Source organism: Aythya ferina, assembly GCF_964211825.1.
Source record: "Aythya ferina genome assembly, chromosome: 7".
NCBI classification, from domain to species: domain Eukaryota; kingdom Metazoa; phylum Chordata; class Aves; order Anseriformes; family Anatidae; genus Aythya; species Aythya ferina.
Window position 1 is genome coordinate 15888307 of NC_140302.1, and position 18111 is coordinate 15906417.

At 37.0% G+C, this 18111-nt stretch overlaps 1 protein-coding gene across 2 annotated transcripts in view; it reads right to left on the reverse strand.

Moving 5' to 3' along the window:
* ADK (adenosine kinase) overlaps window positions 1-18111 on the reverse strand; it is a 278828-nt gene that overhangs the window by 148420 nt on the left and 112297 nt on the right. For both annotated transcript variants that reach the window (XM_084526511.1, XM_084526512.1), the window contains exons 5-6: window positions 6308-6480; window positions 1431-1539 (exon numbers count right to left, since the gene is read on the reverse strand). In XM_084526511.1, coding sequence (XP_084382637.1) covers window positions 1431-1539; window positions 6308-6480 — 282 coding nt within the window. The remainder of the gene's footprint in view (window positions 1-1430; window positions 1540-6307; window positions 6481-18111) is intronic.

Consider the following 18111-nt stretch of genomic DNA (forward strand, 5'->3'; position numbering starts at 1 on the left):
TTTTACTTCATTTAATGTTTCCCACTTTTCCTAAAGCATCTCCACTAAGTTTGATTTTTTTTAAAATTATATATTGAAAACTTTGGTGGTATTTATATATAAACATGATAACAATATTAAAAATGCTTAGTACAGCATACTAACATTTTTTGTTAACATTTGTCGATGTCCTTCATTTAACAATGCTCTTAGACTTCCAATATTTTTTTAGCCAGTAGCATTAATTCCTAAGTGTGGCATTTGGAACACACTGAGGTATAATTATTAGGAAATAAACACAGAACACTTGAAAAACAGACATTAAAAATGAGTAGACAAAACATCTCTATTTTTTTGATGCAGCACAAACATACAGCAATAGCAGCAGGATTTATTTTTCTCTGTATACTGAGAAGGTTATAAGTATTTTTTGACAGTTTATAAAGGGGCAGTCTTGGCCATACACAAGAATCAATAACAACCATGTAGAGCCTACAGCAGTGCACACTAACAGGCTGTAGGAGACATTAACACTAGCTAAAAGAAATAACTGTATATTCAATGAACTTGTTCCTCCTGGATAATCAATTTTTTACACTTCTTACCAGCTGTTCCCACATAGCTCAGGTAGCAGAATGGAAGCAGCTGTCATACAGAATCCATATATTGCATGCATGTTATGAGGTTTTTATCTGTCATAGATGTTTTGTGTTTGCTAATTTTGATCAGTCATATCAACTTGAGAGCAAGATGAAAACAAATTCAGTGCTTCTATATTTATGCAAGATGTAATCTACACAAATACAGTAATCTGGCTTGATTCGTTCTGGATTGTTAAAAAAAAAAAAAAAAACACAAAAAAAACCACAAAACCAAACACAAACAAAAATACTAATTGTGAATCTACTAATCTCCCATACTCAAAACCTCTTTATTCCAGAAGTAAGATTTCATCATTAAAATCAGTTTGCCCCACCGCCCACATTCAAGGGATTTGTCACAATCATTGTTTCTGAAATATTGAGTTATAAAGGTGCCGTAGTAATTACTATGGAATAAATAGCAATTAAGATTGTTCACACAAATAAACTCAAACTGTTTGCAGTTAATAATTATGCTAATAGTGTTTTTCTACATAATTTGTGCATCCTTCACAACAATTTACTAGAAAATGTGAAATGTAAATTTGATGCACTACTACAAAAGCTCTGAAAATATGTTTAGTTGTTATGATTTTTCCCACTACTTTAAGAAAGCATGCAACTAAAACATACTTCTACATTTGCACATTTAAATTTGAAGAAATCATACTATGCTAAAATTGAAGCAGTCATTTTCTTTCATTACATTCATAAGAAATCATCCTAAACGTATGCAATAGGCATGGCTATTGCTTACGTCTCCTATTGCTCTAACACAAACTTTCACAATTTGCAAGAAGCTGAACTTACCGCTATATAGTAAACTTTGGCCTTTTCCACTAACTTCCAGTTCTTCTCCAAATCAAGATGCTTTTCCTTCTTATAGCAATTAGCAGCAGCGAGGTTAGCTACAAGAGACCTAAAAGATTAAAAATCAGGCATCAGATCCTCCTTAATTCTATTGCAAATTTCTGATGAATAACTAAATTTCTCACAGATATTCAAACATCCTCAGAGGAACATAAAAGAGAGAGACAAAAAGCACAATAAAATGAATATACTTTATTTGATCATTTCATAATAGCTGCTTCTGAATAATACATGAAATATATTAAATTATATATTTTAAATTCAGCTAGCTAGTTTCCATAACCGAACACTATTATACTGGCCATACTCATTCATTTGTTTAGAATTAACCTTTTTCCATTTTGTCATCAATTCCCTACATACAGTGCAGCATCTGCAGGTTTTCATTAAAACTGTTCTATTATCCAACATCTAGAATAGAACAGCTGCTTTACTTTATCTTCTGAAAACTATTTTCCCTCATCAGGACCAAAAGGTTTTTGGATATGTATATCCTGCCATTATCACTTTTCCCAATAAACAGTCATATTATTTTAAAAGCCTTTTTTTTTTCTTCCCCTCAGACTTATATTTTCCTCTAGCAAATGAATAATCAACTACTTGAAAATGCGTCCAGGCTTTTAGACGTTCAATTGTAAAAAAACAAACAAACAAACAAGAAAAAAAAAACACACTTTTGGCTTATCTATGCCCTACTGGAAAACTACCAAAAACTTGTTCATACTTCATCCTTTCCTAACAAATTACAACGCAAGACACAGGACACAACTTCTACTAGCAAGAATAAAAATACTTGTATTTACTTTGCTACATATAAGATATACTCTGTTTTAAATCCTCCTCTGCAGACATTCAGTTCAACCTTATAAAACACACACAAGTTATAGATGTACTCCTAAAAGCAGGTCATAGACAGTTATACACTAGCTTTCAACTCTAGCTACCATGACTAAATTTCTCCGTGAAATTTTATTATGAAAAAGTTTCAAGACTTAATCATGACAGGATGCACCTTTAAAACTAACACATTGCTGTGTTAAGGTATTTAACCACAGTTGCCCAGTAATGTGTAGTTACAGATGCAATGTGTGCCTACTGAAAAATGTCAGCTCCTACAGAATGTGTACAACTGATATCGTACGTACCATCCTTTTCCACATGTCACTAACAAGCAATGACAGTGGGACAGTGTGAACTGTTACAGGCTGCTCCTACCAGGGTATGCTTCTGCCTCCACACTGAGTACCATCTACAAGCGTTTAGAGGTAATCAAGAAAGGAAATCTTGAAAATTTATTCCAACTTAAAACAGCATCTTTCCACTACCACAATTTCTTTCTGTTCCTAATCAATAAAAAGCAAGAACTTCCTGAAGCTTTAATCACTGTCAATTGAACGCATGGGGTATGTAAAAAGTTAAACAAGAAGCTAGACTAACTTTTTCTAAATATATTAAGATATGTATCAGGATTCTGTGCCGTTTCATCTCAGAAACATTCTTGGGTCTTCTCTCTTTAATTCTAAATCCTAAAGCCAGAGAAAACTAATATGAATTTGGAAAACAGGCAGAATAAAAATAGAGTAAGCCTCAGCAGCAGTACTAGTAACAAGGCAAGAAGTTTTGTTCTTGATGAATGTCAACGATAAGAAATCCATAGGAGATAATCGAGTAAATCCAAGGGACATGTGTGTACCTCTGGTGATCTTTTGAAAACTAAATAAAGCAAATTAAACTTCCCAGTTTCATCAAGCCCTAAATATCCATTAAGGCCCTTGCTGGAAAAAATTCTGCCCGTATGTGTTGCTAAGTGAAAAGCAGTTATCTTCCAGAAACCTAAGCAAAGACCCTTCATATGTTTGCTTTCACTCACCACATGCCCCTGAAACTGTAAACCTAGCTCTCAGTGGCTAAGTCCAACTGCAGAGATGCTCTGCATGTTATATGTAATTAAGATTGCTTCACTGAAGATGAAGCAATTTAATTTTCCAATTTAAAACTGTAAGTCTAACAGCACTAAGTTCAACACGTGGAACACAGAGAAGGTAGATGTTTTTCAATGAAATACAGTAACTGGAGACAGCTAAAGTGTTTCAAGTCTAACAGCTTAAAGGCAACTCTGTGCACGTGAGTATTTAAGAGCAGAACATACGAACCAAAGTCACAGATTATAATGGAGTGTAGGTACTACTTTAGAGTTTAATCATGGGTTATAATTTTCTCGAAAAGCTCTGAAAAAAATCACATCACAAATTAGCTCAGAACCCTTTTCAGCAAAAAGCTTGACAAACTTAGCAGAAATAAGAAATATTCACATCTGGACACCTGGAACATAAATACACATGGTCACTTACTGGGAAAACCAGGAGTGCTATTTACTAGCTCACAGATCTCTAAAAGAGACAAGAAAGCTGAATTACCTGAAAAAGGAAGTTAGCACATGCCTCCGTTGGGATAAGTGATTAGCCAGTAAATAGAGATATCAACTGCAGCAGGCTGAAGACATCCTTACAAATCAAGAAAATGCTGAAAACCAAGTAGTGATCAGAGGGAAACAAAAGGCTGAGAATAAACTTGCTTGCAATAAAAGAAAGAGGGTTGCACAATAAAGGCTTTAGTGGCAACTATCAGCCTCTTTTATTCTATCCTCTAAGGAGGGATATAAGTCTCTCATAATCCCTTCACACTCTCAAGCATGTTCTAAAACAGTGATTAAGATGAAGCACCACCAGAGATGAAGTTTCTGTTATTTGAACAAAGATTTGATATTGAGAGACAAGTGTTTCACGTTAGGAAACCAAAAATACTGCTTAATAAGTTAAAGAAGTGCTTGCAGTTATTTTTATGAATAAATTTACCTAAGCTTTTAAATTCTATTGAAATGCATAGGAAACAATGTAAACATTTTTCCTGAGCTCATGATGCATGTCTACTGATGATCTTAACTTCATTTTCCCATCAGGCCAACTAGGAAGTGGTGATTGCTACAAGGATGCATGCAAAGACACTATGTCACAAAACAGAGAATCACAGAGCACAAACATCTTTACTGCTTGTCTTATGTTTGAAAAACTGAATACGGATCTGAAGATGAAGGGGAAAGTCTGTAGACATAATGAATGTCAAAAATCTGTATGAAGATGGATGAACTTCCTTCCTCCATTGAGTATGAACACTCTTTCCTGAGAGTAAGACATTATGTATGGCATTAAATTGCAAGGGACAGGTTGATAAGCTGGAGGACAGGGCTGTCTGTCACTCAGTTGATCTCTAAAAGCCTGGAGAAAAAAGCTGGCAGAAGACTTAAAGGCAAATGCAAAGTCATGCAACTGCAGTAGAATAACTCCATGCAACAGTATAGGCTGAGTGTTGACAGGATACAATACCTTGCAGAAAAGAACGTGGAGGTGCTGGTGGGAATTTGGGACAAGAGACAGCGGTGTATCCTCAGAGAAAAGATTAGTCACATCCTGGCCTATATGAGCAAGCTTATAGTCAGCAGGGAAGAAGAAGTTACATATTCCAAACAGGGGGATGCCTCTGTTCTGCACTTCAGGTCACATCTGGAGTATCAAGTGCAGTTTTGCGCTTTCCATTACAAGACAGACACTGACATAAAGGAACGAGTCCAGCAGCAAGCAGTCAAAATTGTTAGGTGGCTGGAACATTTTACACATGAAGAAAGGCTTGGTTGAGTATTAAGAAGAGTCTTAAGAAGTTCCTAAGGGGATACCTTATTCTAGGGTTCTACAAATTATATGTTGAATTCTCCTTCCCCTGGCTCTTAGTTCAGTTAGTGCTGCTGGTACGGTATTTTGCTCTTATGCACAGCCAAAAAGAAAACGTTCCTCAGGGTAACAGATACCATTTCCATTATTGCTTCAGTATCTAGTATCAGAAAATTTGGATGCTGGGAAATACCAGGGAGGGTTGGTTTGTGCTAGCAACATCTCAAGATTAAGGCAGATATGACTGTCTGGTTTTGGAACTTCTAAAAATCATCAGGAAGTAGGTAATCAGGAAACAATAAATATTTAAGTTCAAGTGTTGTGGATAGAGAGAGAAAGAAGAAAGCAAAGGGATATGCTCAAGATAAATGCCTATCACCTTCATTGTTTCTTTCTAAAATTGTTTTATTGATTTTATTACAATACTCAAAATGGATGACTCCATAAGCACTTTTTTCCTCATGAAATATTTTAAAACCATACAAAATACCACAAAAAAAAAAAAATATTGTCCTTAGTCTCTAAGTAAGGTTGAATGTGTTAGAGTTCTGAGTAAGTAATTTTTATTTGCAGGGGCCATATGAAAGATGAAATAAATTAAAACATGAAAGACAAAATTAAGAAACAACAGATAAGGTGTGGTCAAGGAATTACAGTCACCAGGTCTTCCCAACAAAAAATTTTTCTTCCTCTTGTATAAAAGCAAGTTAACCCTTTTTATCAGGCTATATGCCAACGTGTATCCTCTTTAAACACATTATTATCTGATGTACATTGTTTACTTGCCAATGAAGTCTATTCCTTATGTGGCAATCCATTTTCATAAAGGCTGTATAAACATACTTGTTAACCAACTTTTGTCTCCCATATATTTTCTATCTTTAGAGCAACTGGAAACTTCAAATGTTCAGAAAGAAGTGGTGGTTGAGTATGAGTTGAGTAAATGCTATTCTTTAAACCAACCTGATCCCAAACTGTGTGCCTTTGTTGTCTCAAACCAGTGTGAATACTTTATCATTCAAATTAAAATACTCCTAACAAATTATGTTCCACATATTTGTGTCTTATGAAAATATGGAAGGCCCCATATACCTGTTATCACTAGTGATGCAGGCAGCACAGGTTCCGGTTGGTTCTTCACTCTGCTCATAGTAGTGGGCGTCCACATGAGCTTCCTCAGCCTTCTTCTTTAGTATCTCTCCAAATTTATCTTTGCCAATGCACCCAAAGAAAGTTGCAGCTTTGTAAGGGCTCTGAATCATCCACTGCAGATTGACAAGAAAAAAAAAAAAACAAACAAAAACAACAACAAATAATTAACATGCCTGATATGTTATTTGTCCTTTTTTCTCTCTGCTCACCATATGTAATTCTGTGCTTACAGAGCACTGTGACACACACTGATCCAACAGAACTCTTCTGTGCCAGAAGTAGAAGTCAGTTACATCAAGAGAGGGAAGGTCAACAACAAATAAAGAATTTACTCCTAATCATGCTGGTGAGTGCTTACCATTTCATGTGAAGTTTACTTATTAGACGTAGTTCACTATAAAATAGATTTGAAATACCTTGTAAAAACATAGGAAAAAGGTTCTTTAGCTTAAAGGATATGCTCCACATTAGATTTAATCAAACAACATAGTATCTTTAATGGAAATTTGTAGAAAAGTAAAAATAAAATACAGAGAGAGAGAGCATAAGGAAAACAACATTTAAGAACCACCAAAACAAACATCTAGCAAAATTCACAAAATATTTTCAAAAACAAAATGGTACTGAAAATAACCACACGTCTACCATTTGACTATACACAAAAAGGAAATGTTCCCCGCTCTTATTGTTAAACCACACACGAAAATACCTATCCCCAACTTATTAAGAGCAGTTCTATCACTTGAATTGTAAGGAAAGAGCATAGCTGTATAGTGTTGCTAAGGTGCTATGTTATTTTATAAAACTCCTTTATTGACACAAAATATACATCTTTCAATTCTAAATGTAACTATATTTGGTACTATGTTAAAAGATAGAACCTAGCACTGAAGTAAAATCAAGAGTGAACTAAAATATAAATGTGAAGAAATAATCACAGGCCCTACCCTGCTGGTGATGAGTCAACCAACTGAAGTCATTATAATTCCCTCTAATTATAGTCAGAAAGCTTATCCACTCAATCTATAGTATGAATTAAAGGCTACATCAATTTACTGCTATACTAAAACCCTACTTATAATTGTTTCCTAATCAAGATTTAAATAAGTGATAATGTCTCCATTACGAATCAGCATTAGTGGTAGCTGTGGGTCGTAGCAAGGTCAAGCAAGTGATCTGCAAATACATGCTTCATCACATCCTTATCACTTCTAGCTCCAGAAGAAAAACAGAAATTCTTTAGTCATGCTCAAGTTTTCATTAATAAGGCAAATGGACAAATGTTCCAGGGCCTCTTCCCGCACCAGTTTGATATATATCAAGTTTAAGATTTTAAAAAAGTCTTGTCAGATGGTGGCAGCGTTCAGTCTCTTATTTGTGAAATGCACTCTAGATACATTCTGCTTGTCTGTTCTGTATCACTCTAAATTGACAGATGTTAAATAAACCCCTAACAGGAGAATTATGTACAACATCCTCATATTTCACATACATTATAGACACTTGCAGGGTGTTCATTTAGTATGTCTTAGAAGGTGTAACATTTTATATTTGGAGTTATGTTCAAGTAGAACAGATTATTTAACAAGACTAAAGATGTTGTGACCTACTGTAAGGAAATATGGCAGCAATTTCTATACTGGTAAGAAGCACTTGAAGTCTTGCGTCCCATGTTGAACAGCATGCCTTACTCTCAAAAAATAAAAAATGAACAGCAACAGCTATGAATAGCATTTATCAAAGCATCAGCTTTCCACAAACCCCAACAGTTCTTCAAAAATATATATATATATATATATAAAGATTCCAAGCTACACCTTAGGGTTACAACATTCTAGCAAATGACATAACTTTTCCATCCTTTATATGTAAAGTCTGACAACATTTGGAGCAGTACTAAGTAATATTTCACATACATCTTTGTGGAAAAAAAAAAAGAAAAGAAATTCTGTTAAAATATCACAGTTTGGGCTGTTGGCAGCAGCTCAATTTGAATTCGGATGTGATAACATGCCATATATAATTGTCACAATCCTTACTTTAAATGTAAGTAAAGTTATTCTTGAGAATTAGAAGTCATGATCTGGGGCTTCTTGAGATGAACCTCTGCATATTGTGAAGACCAATTCTTAAATAGGCAGAGCTTCTGCTGATGCTCATGATTATTTGAAACATAGAAATTACTTGGTGGGCAACACAGCGATTACCACTGCATAGATACTCTTTTCATGTGAACATCTGAGCTAAGTTAAACAACACTGAGGAAGATGGAAAAGCAGTTCAGCAGTGTTTCTGGAAAGATTCTCTCTTCACAGATCTCCACTTACAAACACTCCCAACTTCTTGGAACGATCTTCACATATTCCCACAATAAAAGTAGCGAGGTCTTCCTAGTTGCCTAAGAACTCCAAACCCCTCTTCCTTTACCTCAGTTATGTCTATATATTAGTAAAGGCAAAACAGGGACATGATGCTAAGAACTTGGTGAAACTGAACTATAGAAATACATCTGTGGCACACCACTCAAGTTGTACCTAGTGGGATGAGCCACAGAAAGCACCTTGCTGGGACTGGAGTCTAATTTTGAATACCGTGATATAGAAACAACAGGGTTCTATGGACCACTTCACACACCATTATTATTATTATCACTGCTAACATTTTGGCTAAACCACTCTAAATGGGAACAGGGGCTCAGTCATCAAAAGACTATTACCACAATGAAATGACCATGCAGCATTACATCCAATATCAAACTCAGGCCAATAACAAACTGCACACTTTAATGCCAGGTATGTAGTTATATAAACCACAAATTCAATTTATAGATTTATGTGGAATAGAAGATTTAATTGAATGAAAAGACTCTAGACAGAAACAGAAAATGACCCAGCTCAGCAGGCACTAGCATAATGAGTTAATTATCTAGGGTTTGGCTAGGCAGTGAGGCAGCTATTAACTTACTGTATTGACAGTCTGGTCAGGAGAGGTTGGCACCTGGCCACACCAAGAATCTTCACTATTACCCCCGGGAATCTGAAGCTGTTAATGGCCCAAAGACAGAAGTGTCAAAAGTAGGAACTCATCATGAAGGAGCAAGACAGCCTCAGGAAGGGAATACCACAAAGGAAACTCAAAATCTAGAGTGGTTTAAGAAATCTAGTGTGTTTCTCCATCCTAAAGTTTTCTTCTGTCAACACAGCATGGGCATCAGGTACACACAAGGACAGGCCCTGACCTTGTCAGTCAGAATAAGCATCTGTGACAGAGCAAGGCGTAGAGGAAATATAACACCTTTCAGATGCTCTCTTGAGTTAAACAGATTGCATTTGCTTCATACTTCTGTTGTACGCACTCTAGTAAACTAAAAGCAAATACGAACATTTTTTTAAACAACCTTTTTCTTCCCTTTAACATAACCCTGTCTTGAAATTAGGCTGATTTCATTACCTCAAATTACCCTATGCCTACAGGCAACTTATTCCTTATGATCAAATACTGAAGCCAGCACTTTGACATCCAAAGACATACCAGAGAATGACAGAACGCTTCTCTCCTTATTTTCATGACACCAACTTGGGTTCACAGAAGCAGCAGTATCTATCTGTTCAAGTGTTTTTTGGTGATCTGAGTTAACAGGGTGAATTCCGTGGCATGCTTAAGCTGTCAGAGAAGTCTGAGAACCTTTGTGTTCCCGGGAGTGGGTGGCAATTGCAGAGAACAGCATCGTCTTTTCTTGCAAGATGTTGAGATGCCAAGAAAACTTGGTAACAAACAAAACTTCTGAAGAATGAACTGTGACTTTGTCATGCTGCTTGGAGTTAACTACATCCCACTCACATCCTCAGACGCAAAGATGTGGTACACCTATCTCCCACTTTTGACTGATTACAGAACAGCTTTGGAAACGACCTTTCCCGAATTACAGAAGCACTTCCGCAAGCACTTCTTCCAACACGAGAAGGGACTTGACTTTGATTGGCTACTCATTCAGTGCTGTTCTTTGGGAGCGATATTCAAGGTGAGCTTACAGAGTTACCCGAATGTTGTCTTATACCCAGAGAATCAAAAAAATGCACACTCACACTATATGAAAATCATCAGTGGTCTTACATAATTACCCCCAAAACAGAGAGGTAGGTGTTCACTGATTTTTATTTCCCAAGCATCCTATTTAGCTTGAGAACACCATGCTTCTGACCAAGGGGTAGAGCCCAGTATCCCATATCACAAAATACCTGTGTTCAAAGCTTCTCTACTGTTGCTAAGGTCCAAGTAAAGGGAGGACCAAGGCAAAAGCAGAAAAACTAAATACTTGACCTCATTTACCTCATTATCTTCAGTTGCAAAGAGACTTCTCTTGTAAAAGAGGAGTTTGCTGCTGCCAGGTTTCAATAGACAACTGTTTGAGACTGAAAAACACCACCATACTGAAGAAGCTTAAGACAGCTTTAAAGCCCTCTGACTAAAACAAAGATCCTTCAAAAATAATCTTGTTTTACTACAGCTTCATGCTTTGCTGTAGATGACACTGATAACTGGATAACATTAATAATAGCAACAAGGAGACTGACAATGGTATTTGTTATCAGTCCCACATTGTTCTCCATCTGAACTCTGAACTTCTTAGCTCCTTAACTCTTTTTTTTTTTTTTTATTAAAAAAAAAAAAATAGCTCCGGCCAGTAGTGCATTTCCACATCTGTCAGTCGTCTTAAACTAACAGTGCCAAAGCATACAAAGCTTTGCTTTGGCTGACATACCTTCTGTACATAGAAGCTTTCAGCTGTAGACTTGAAGCCTAAATACCCAGGAACTGACAACACAACAAGAAGCATTATGCCCCTTCACAGTGAAGTATCTTCAAAACTCATTAACACTACTGAATACAGACATCTGAAGTGCATCTGAAGTGCGTTATTTGAAGCTGGACTCTTCTCTGCATGATCTGTCAAATCTGATCTTATTTTAAATTGCATCTCACAGAGGAGAGGGCTCCAAACACCTAAAATTAGCTAAGACTTAACATGTTTGCTAAAATCTAAACTAAACAATGCTAACAACAACTTATGAAGCATTCTTTTTAGTCAATCAGAACAGGAATGGCTTGTTTTCATACAGCAACATCTGGACTATCTATCCTCTTGAGAACGTAAAATGAGTCCATACACTCTTCAGAAGGGTTCACCAGTCTGTTGTTCGCCTAGAACATTTCCTATCACCAATTATATATGTAGTCCATTAAAAAGCTTTTAGGAATATTGTAATATTCAAATAAAATACATCACACCTCATCTTAGAAAAACAGATAAAACAAGCAAAAGTGGGATCAAAACCTTACACAAATCTTAAAAGAGGGAAAACCTGCCAATATGCAAAACAATCCTAAAAAAGACATCAATGTCACTGTTCCAAGCGAGTGAGCTCACATTTCTTGTCAGTGATGTGATACGTCTCATGCACAACTGGAACGCAATATTCAGTTACCATTACACACACTGTATCATTTCAAATCCCTACTGTGGTGGGCTAACCCCAGCCAGCAGCTATGCCCCCACCCAGTCACTCACTCACTATTCCCCAGAAGGAAGAGGGAGGGAATTGCAAGGGCAGCAGTGAAAGAAACCCATCGATCAAGATACAGTTTAATAAGTGAAATAATAATAATGTTCTCCCTCTTTCTCCCACCTTTTTTTAAAAAACAAACAAAAACAAACAAACAAACAAACAAAAAAACAATGTAAAGGCAACCACTCACCCTCTCCCACCAGCAACCTGAAGCCTAGCCAGCCTCTGAGCAACAGATACCTTGGAAAAATTGCCCCTGCTTCCTCCTCCTCTGGCAAGTTTTATGCTGAGCATATTCTATGCAGCACAGCATATCTCCTTGGTGAATCTGGGTTAGGGCTGTGTCCCCTCCCAAATTCTTGCCCACTTGGTGGGGAGGGGGCAGGGTGGAGGGTAAAGTGAGAAACAGAGATGGCCTTGATGCCGCTCAAGTACTACTCAGCAATAGCTAAAAACACTCATGTACTATCAGCACTGTTCTGGTCACAAATCTAAACCACAGCACCATGAAGGATGCTATGAAGAAAATTAACCTGAATCTATTCTCAGCGTACCTAGCTCAGGAATTACTGCTACAAGCAGTCTTTAATACAGTATCAGGACGCTGCAAAGCAGATGAGATAATACAGTTTTGTTCCAACACCTTTGGAATCGTTTTTCCCTTTCTTTTTTTCACTGATAAACATTTAAAGATCACGATGGTTATTATCATGTAATGACCACATAAAAAAAAAAGTGGAAAAGGAAAAAATAAGCTTATCTTTTTAAAAGCAGACTTGCAAAAAAGGAATCCCATGTCCTGTACAGTAATTCCTCTGCCATCAGTTGAAGCTGCCAAATCTTGCATGAGGAAGTGATATTGTTAAAATGCATGACAACACCCTCAAGCAACTTCCAGTCAAATGAGATAAAAGCGATAATATTTTGTAAAGGAAGGACTAGCTAAATCCTTGCACTGAGACCAATATCTACATCTTATCAGGATTTGGATGACAATACACTATCCAAATCCTTGCACAGGAACATCCGTTAGCTTTAGTGTGGTGCCTCAAGTTACATTTCACTATAGCTTTTTGAATTAATTGTCCATCAAAACATCAGTCATCCAGGAAGAGTACTTCATTTCTACATTTAAAAAGACGAAACTAACAAACTGCCTCTTGACAAAATCTATTGTATAAATAACTATTTTCAGCTCTGCTGTTTTCTTTTGCATTTCACTTCCTTTCTACTTCTCTTGCCCTTCATCTGCTTTTCTGATGCTTTATTTTTAGTCTAGTTTCTGAACTTCTTGTTGTACAAGAAAATACAACCACATTTTCAGTAATTAAACATGCAGTAACCATATTTCAAAGTTTCATTGTGGCCAAAGCTAGCTCTCATTTATTCTGACCCTTATATATTGGCCAGTCCAGATTGTTACCTCTAATATTCCTTACTCAGACAACCTCTTATCTTGTATTTCTAACGCTATCGCTCTGCCTCCAACATCTGAATTGCTTCAGCCTCTCTTCTGAAGTTTGTTGTATGTTATTTGAGACCAAAGGCAGAAACACTCCTGCAAGACCTTGCAAAGCACATAAATGAGACTGCAGCTGGCCTTGAGTGCCATCCCCTGCAAAGCACAGAACCCAAAGCATCAACTACCTCCTTGTTTGATCTGATGCATTACTCCCTTTCCCTTTTCACAATGTGAATGTGGTCCCTTCTCAAAATTAAGTAAAAAATAATACACCTACATAATAGGACTGGTCATGCAAGTTCTTCATCCTTCACATGACAGTTACACAAAAGCTGTCACGACAGTAAGAATCCTAGGTTTACTTCCATAACTGTTTCAGCGTATACAGCTGTTTATTAAGAAATTTGCTAATGCTACAAAGCTGTGTATGAGATAAGGCTCAATAGTACCTTTATCAGTAAAAGACCTCAAAGACAGTAACTTCCTCATTGAACACCAGGAAATATGGCAAAGTGGCAAGTAAAGCCCAACAAAAAGTCTTGATATTCTGTGTGGTTAGGAGCTGTGATGTGTTACTAAGAGCATGCTAACAAGAAAATGCACAGTCACACTTGGGTCCAGTAAGACTCACTCACTGTGCAACTGTGCACTGCTGCTAACCGTGCCTCAGCCATGTACAGAATTAGCACTCCCTTCACGGAGATACAAGGAAGACTTAAGCATTTTCAAAATGCCCTTAAACTTTCCAGCATAAACCACTGCATATTACTTAAGTACTAACCTGTGAATGAAAATGATATTGTTGCAAAATGGCATTTTAGGATAATTCACATATCATTTTGCATATCTGTAATCTTAAAGCAAGTCTTCCTTTCCAAAATGTGTGCATGTGTCACTCTCACTTCCTTGCTAGATGATGTGCAGTCTCAATGAATACACCCACTCTCCCAATCACAGCAAAAAATCCACAAGTGAAGACATTTCCTCCATTGTCTGGCAGCAGAGTTCATAAAGCACAAACTGTAAACAGCTGCCTATCAGCTTCTATCAGCAATAGTATCAAAAACAGATGGCAAAGGTCAAGTCAAAGTTTATTGACAATGATGAACTTTGACAGCCTCTATTAAATTACTTCTTCCTTTAAGGTGTATGTGATCAAAGCAGCAGAGAGATTTTCACTCAGTCACATAACAAGCTATTTGTTGAGATTGAAACATCTGGTCAATATCTCCTAACACTGCAATTTCATGCACAGTTAGCAACAGGGTACATTTCTTCTCTTCTTCTTCCAGGGTCCAGAAGGGTGGCACATATGGCTGATCATTTCATTCAGAAAGGTTACAATTCCAGGCATTATGTACAATTGTCTCTATGCTTTATAGTATTTTAAGTCTACCCACCATCGTTTTCCATCATCACTGCTGTCTGCTCTGCTCTTCTACTATAAAAGCCCACAAATATGACAGAGCACTTAAAGCTTAACAGCTTTTGACTACTGAAGTTAGAAAGCAGTTAAGGCAAGTGAGTTTTTAAAGTAGCAGGTCTTCATCTATCTGTTGTCAAGAATTCTCAATACATTAAACTATTTACCAAAGGGCTTGTAACACATTGTAATTTTTTTCATCACAGCAAGCCCTTCATTTAAAGGCTTTCCTGAGCAATTAGAGATCACCCTTGTTACCAATTTATAACTTACTACACATTTTACAAACATAACTTGTATTTTATTTCAAGTTAATGTGTGACAATTATAAAAACTTGATTAATTATAATCACATTTCTCAACCAGAAACAGCAAAAAAAGACAAAACGTTATCTATCCCAAATGCTGAAAACACTTCCTTATAAAATTATGCATTTATGTTGCCACAGCAACAAGTAGTGGGTAGTGTGAAATGTATTTCCACCTTCCATTTCTGAATCCCAATCTTTGTGGGTCAAAAGAGATGGGAAAGGCCAGTTGCAAATGTGCCTATAAAAACTATATGTCATTTACTATTAAATAACTTGCATTTTTTTATTCAGTTAATAGTTAATTTCTGTATCTCATTCCTACACTGTCTGATTCAAATAGTATCTGAAGCTTGCAAGTTTACGCAGACATTCAAACTCCTCAGTACAATGATGCATCATGCCCAGATGCTGCACCAAACGCATAACAGAGGGGTGGGCAGGGAAGAGAGAAAGTGGATCAACGCCCTGCAAAAAATCTGCAAAACACTTGAAGAGACATTCCTGAGATGTCACTGAAGAAGTCTATTTTTTTCTGGAAAAAAAAAAAAAAAAAAAAAAGAACAACAACAAAAAAACAACAATTGGCAATATGACATCTATGGCAATGCTTCAGCAGTGCCTCACTGTTTTGAAGAAATTGTATGTGTAACTTTGTGTGTAACTTTTTTTTTTTTTTTAAACAGGATTATCCAGTAGAAACTGTTGTTTCATATAATTGGCAGATATAGCTCACAGGTAACAGGAGCTTGTTTACAGATTTTAAGTGAGAGCCTAAATAAGAGCCTGTCACAGTATGCCACAAAAGCAGACAATCAAGTCAGGAAGACAACTAATTAGTTGCCACTTAGTGCCAACAGCACTAGTGTACAAATTAACATGTTAGCCAAAATCTGTTTCTTGATAGGAGTGTAAAAGAATAAGTGTTCCAGGAGCACCAAATAAGTTCTAGAGTGATGTGGTAAGCAAAGTAAATGAGTGAACTTGTAAGGAAATGGGAAAAACAAACAAACAAACAAAAAAAAACAACCAACAAGAACCACACCACCCAAAAAAAACAAACCCACAACCAACCAACCAAAGAAAAAAAAAACAAAACAGCTCCAAAAAACACAAAATACCCAATCAGAGGGTGCAAAACTTTGTTGCACATGTACAGGAAGGCTTATAGTATCATGGTGGAGCATTCCACCCAAAGTGATAGAAAGTTTATTTCTTCCAGAGTTAAGAAGTTTCTCCAGAAGAAATCACAAACTAAAAATAAAGTACAACAAAAAATCTGCTACTTCTCCTATGGCTTCAAGGCTTACTCTCACTAGACTGGGATCCTTCTGAATAACAAAGGCAAAACTTCAGAAAGGTTATATTTGGCTTTGAGTCTAACCATCAGGAATTAACATTTCAGGATTGGCTTCTCCTAGCTGTTATCCCAAATACTCCATCCCCAGTTCCACATGGAAGTGCAGAAAGTTGACAATTTGGAACCTTCAAAGACTGCCTGGTACACAGACACAGTTGAAGGTTCAAGACAATCTGGATCCACAGAGCACATGTGGACAATGGTTTCAATTACAAGTCATGCATGCTCTTAGAACATGCACGAGAAGTATATACCATAGCACTCCCAATACAAAGCAGTCACTTTCTCAAAAATAAATGCATTTTTATGCTACTGTAACAAATCCATTATTTTAATTGCTATCCATCCAAACGTTAGTGCCTTTACACAGTTCAAAAACAGTTACCTTCAGATAAAGCATATAATTTCACATTTCTAAATTACCTTTCAGGTCCTTATTCCAGTACCAACTAGATACAAAAGCAACACAGACCATTCGGTGCACGAGAAGTGCATTCAGTGCATTTCCTATCGTTTCATGCTGGCTGACACTAAGAAGCCTGGACAAGCGGCCATCCCATGCAACGCTCTGCTCGGGTAGCTCATCTGCCGCAGCGGTTCAGCAGGCCCTGTGTGTGTACCATCACATCCCTCTGCTCGCCTGCCAGAGGCCTGATGGATTCAGAGCGCCCTTGATTCCCCACGCCAACACCAGCACCAGCCCCTACGCCCTGCAAACATGGGAGGGAGGTCAGAGGCCGCCTCTGCAGGAGTTCCGGGGAGGCAGTTTTGAGGCCCACCTCAGAGAACTTCGAGTTACCGCCTATGGGATAGCTGGCACGCTGCTCCTCCACTGCAGTCAACATTATCCATTTACACAAATAAATGGCTTTTATTCCATTCACCAATAACTGAAGGGTGACAATATTATTTTTCCTATATCCCATGCATGTAAACACTGCTTTATATTCAGCCCACTTCACAACAATCTTACTTTTCCCCTTGCCAGATTCACCCACACCTTTAGATTTGCTGTGGTTGGTGTCATGAAGAATATCTTTGACAGGCTTCTGTTTGTCATCAGCTGTAAATATATTCTATTCTGATTCCCAAGATAGCAAGCAAAACAGCAAAACATAATTCTTCATTAACACTGTTGATTATTTTTTGAGCTAATATACTCCTTCCTTCATGGTAACGTCTATACCTGCAAGAAATTTTAACCAAACAATTCATTATTTTTAAACAAAACGGACAACAGAAATGACATATAATTATATGCAGCTGAAAGCAGTAATTGGCAGTACCTGAATTTTTTGGCACATAGCTCAAACTCTGTACTAAGTTCAAATAATTTTCACAGAACAGATAATTTAGTCACCAACTGATGTATACCCATGAAAAAGGACTGCAAATTGCTCATTTTTTTTCTTCCTTAATTCAGTCACAACTAAAAGCTTTGACACCTACCATGAGCAGCTCGGCCTTAACAGTAACTCCTAGACCTCATCTGGCTTGAGTGGAAGGCAAGGGAAATTTTACATTTACTGGAATGTTAGTTTTGATTCACAGAGAGTTAGTCTTCTACTGTTGGTTTCACAAACTGCAAGACCAAATTTGTTGAACCTTACCTTTTTCACAATAG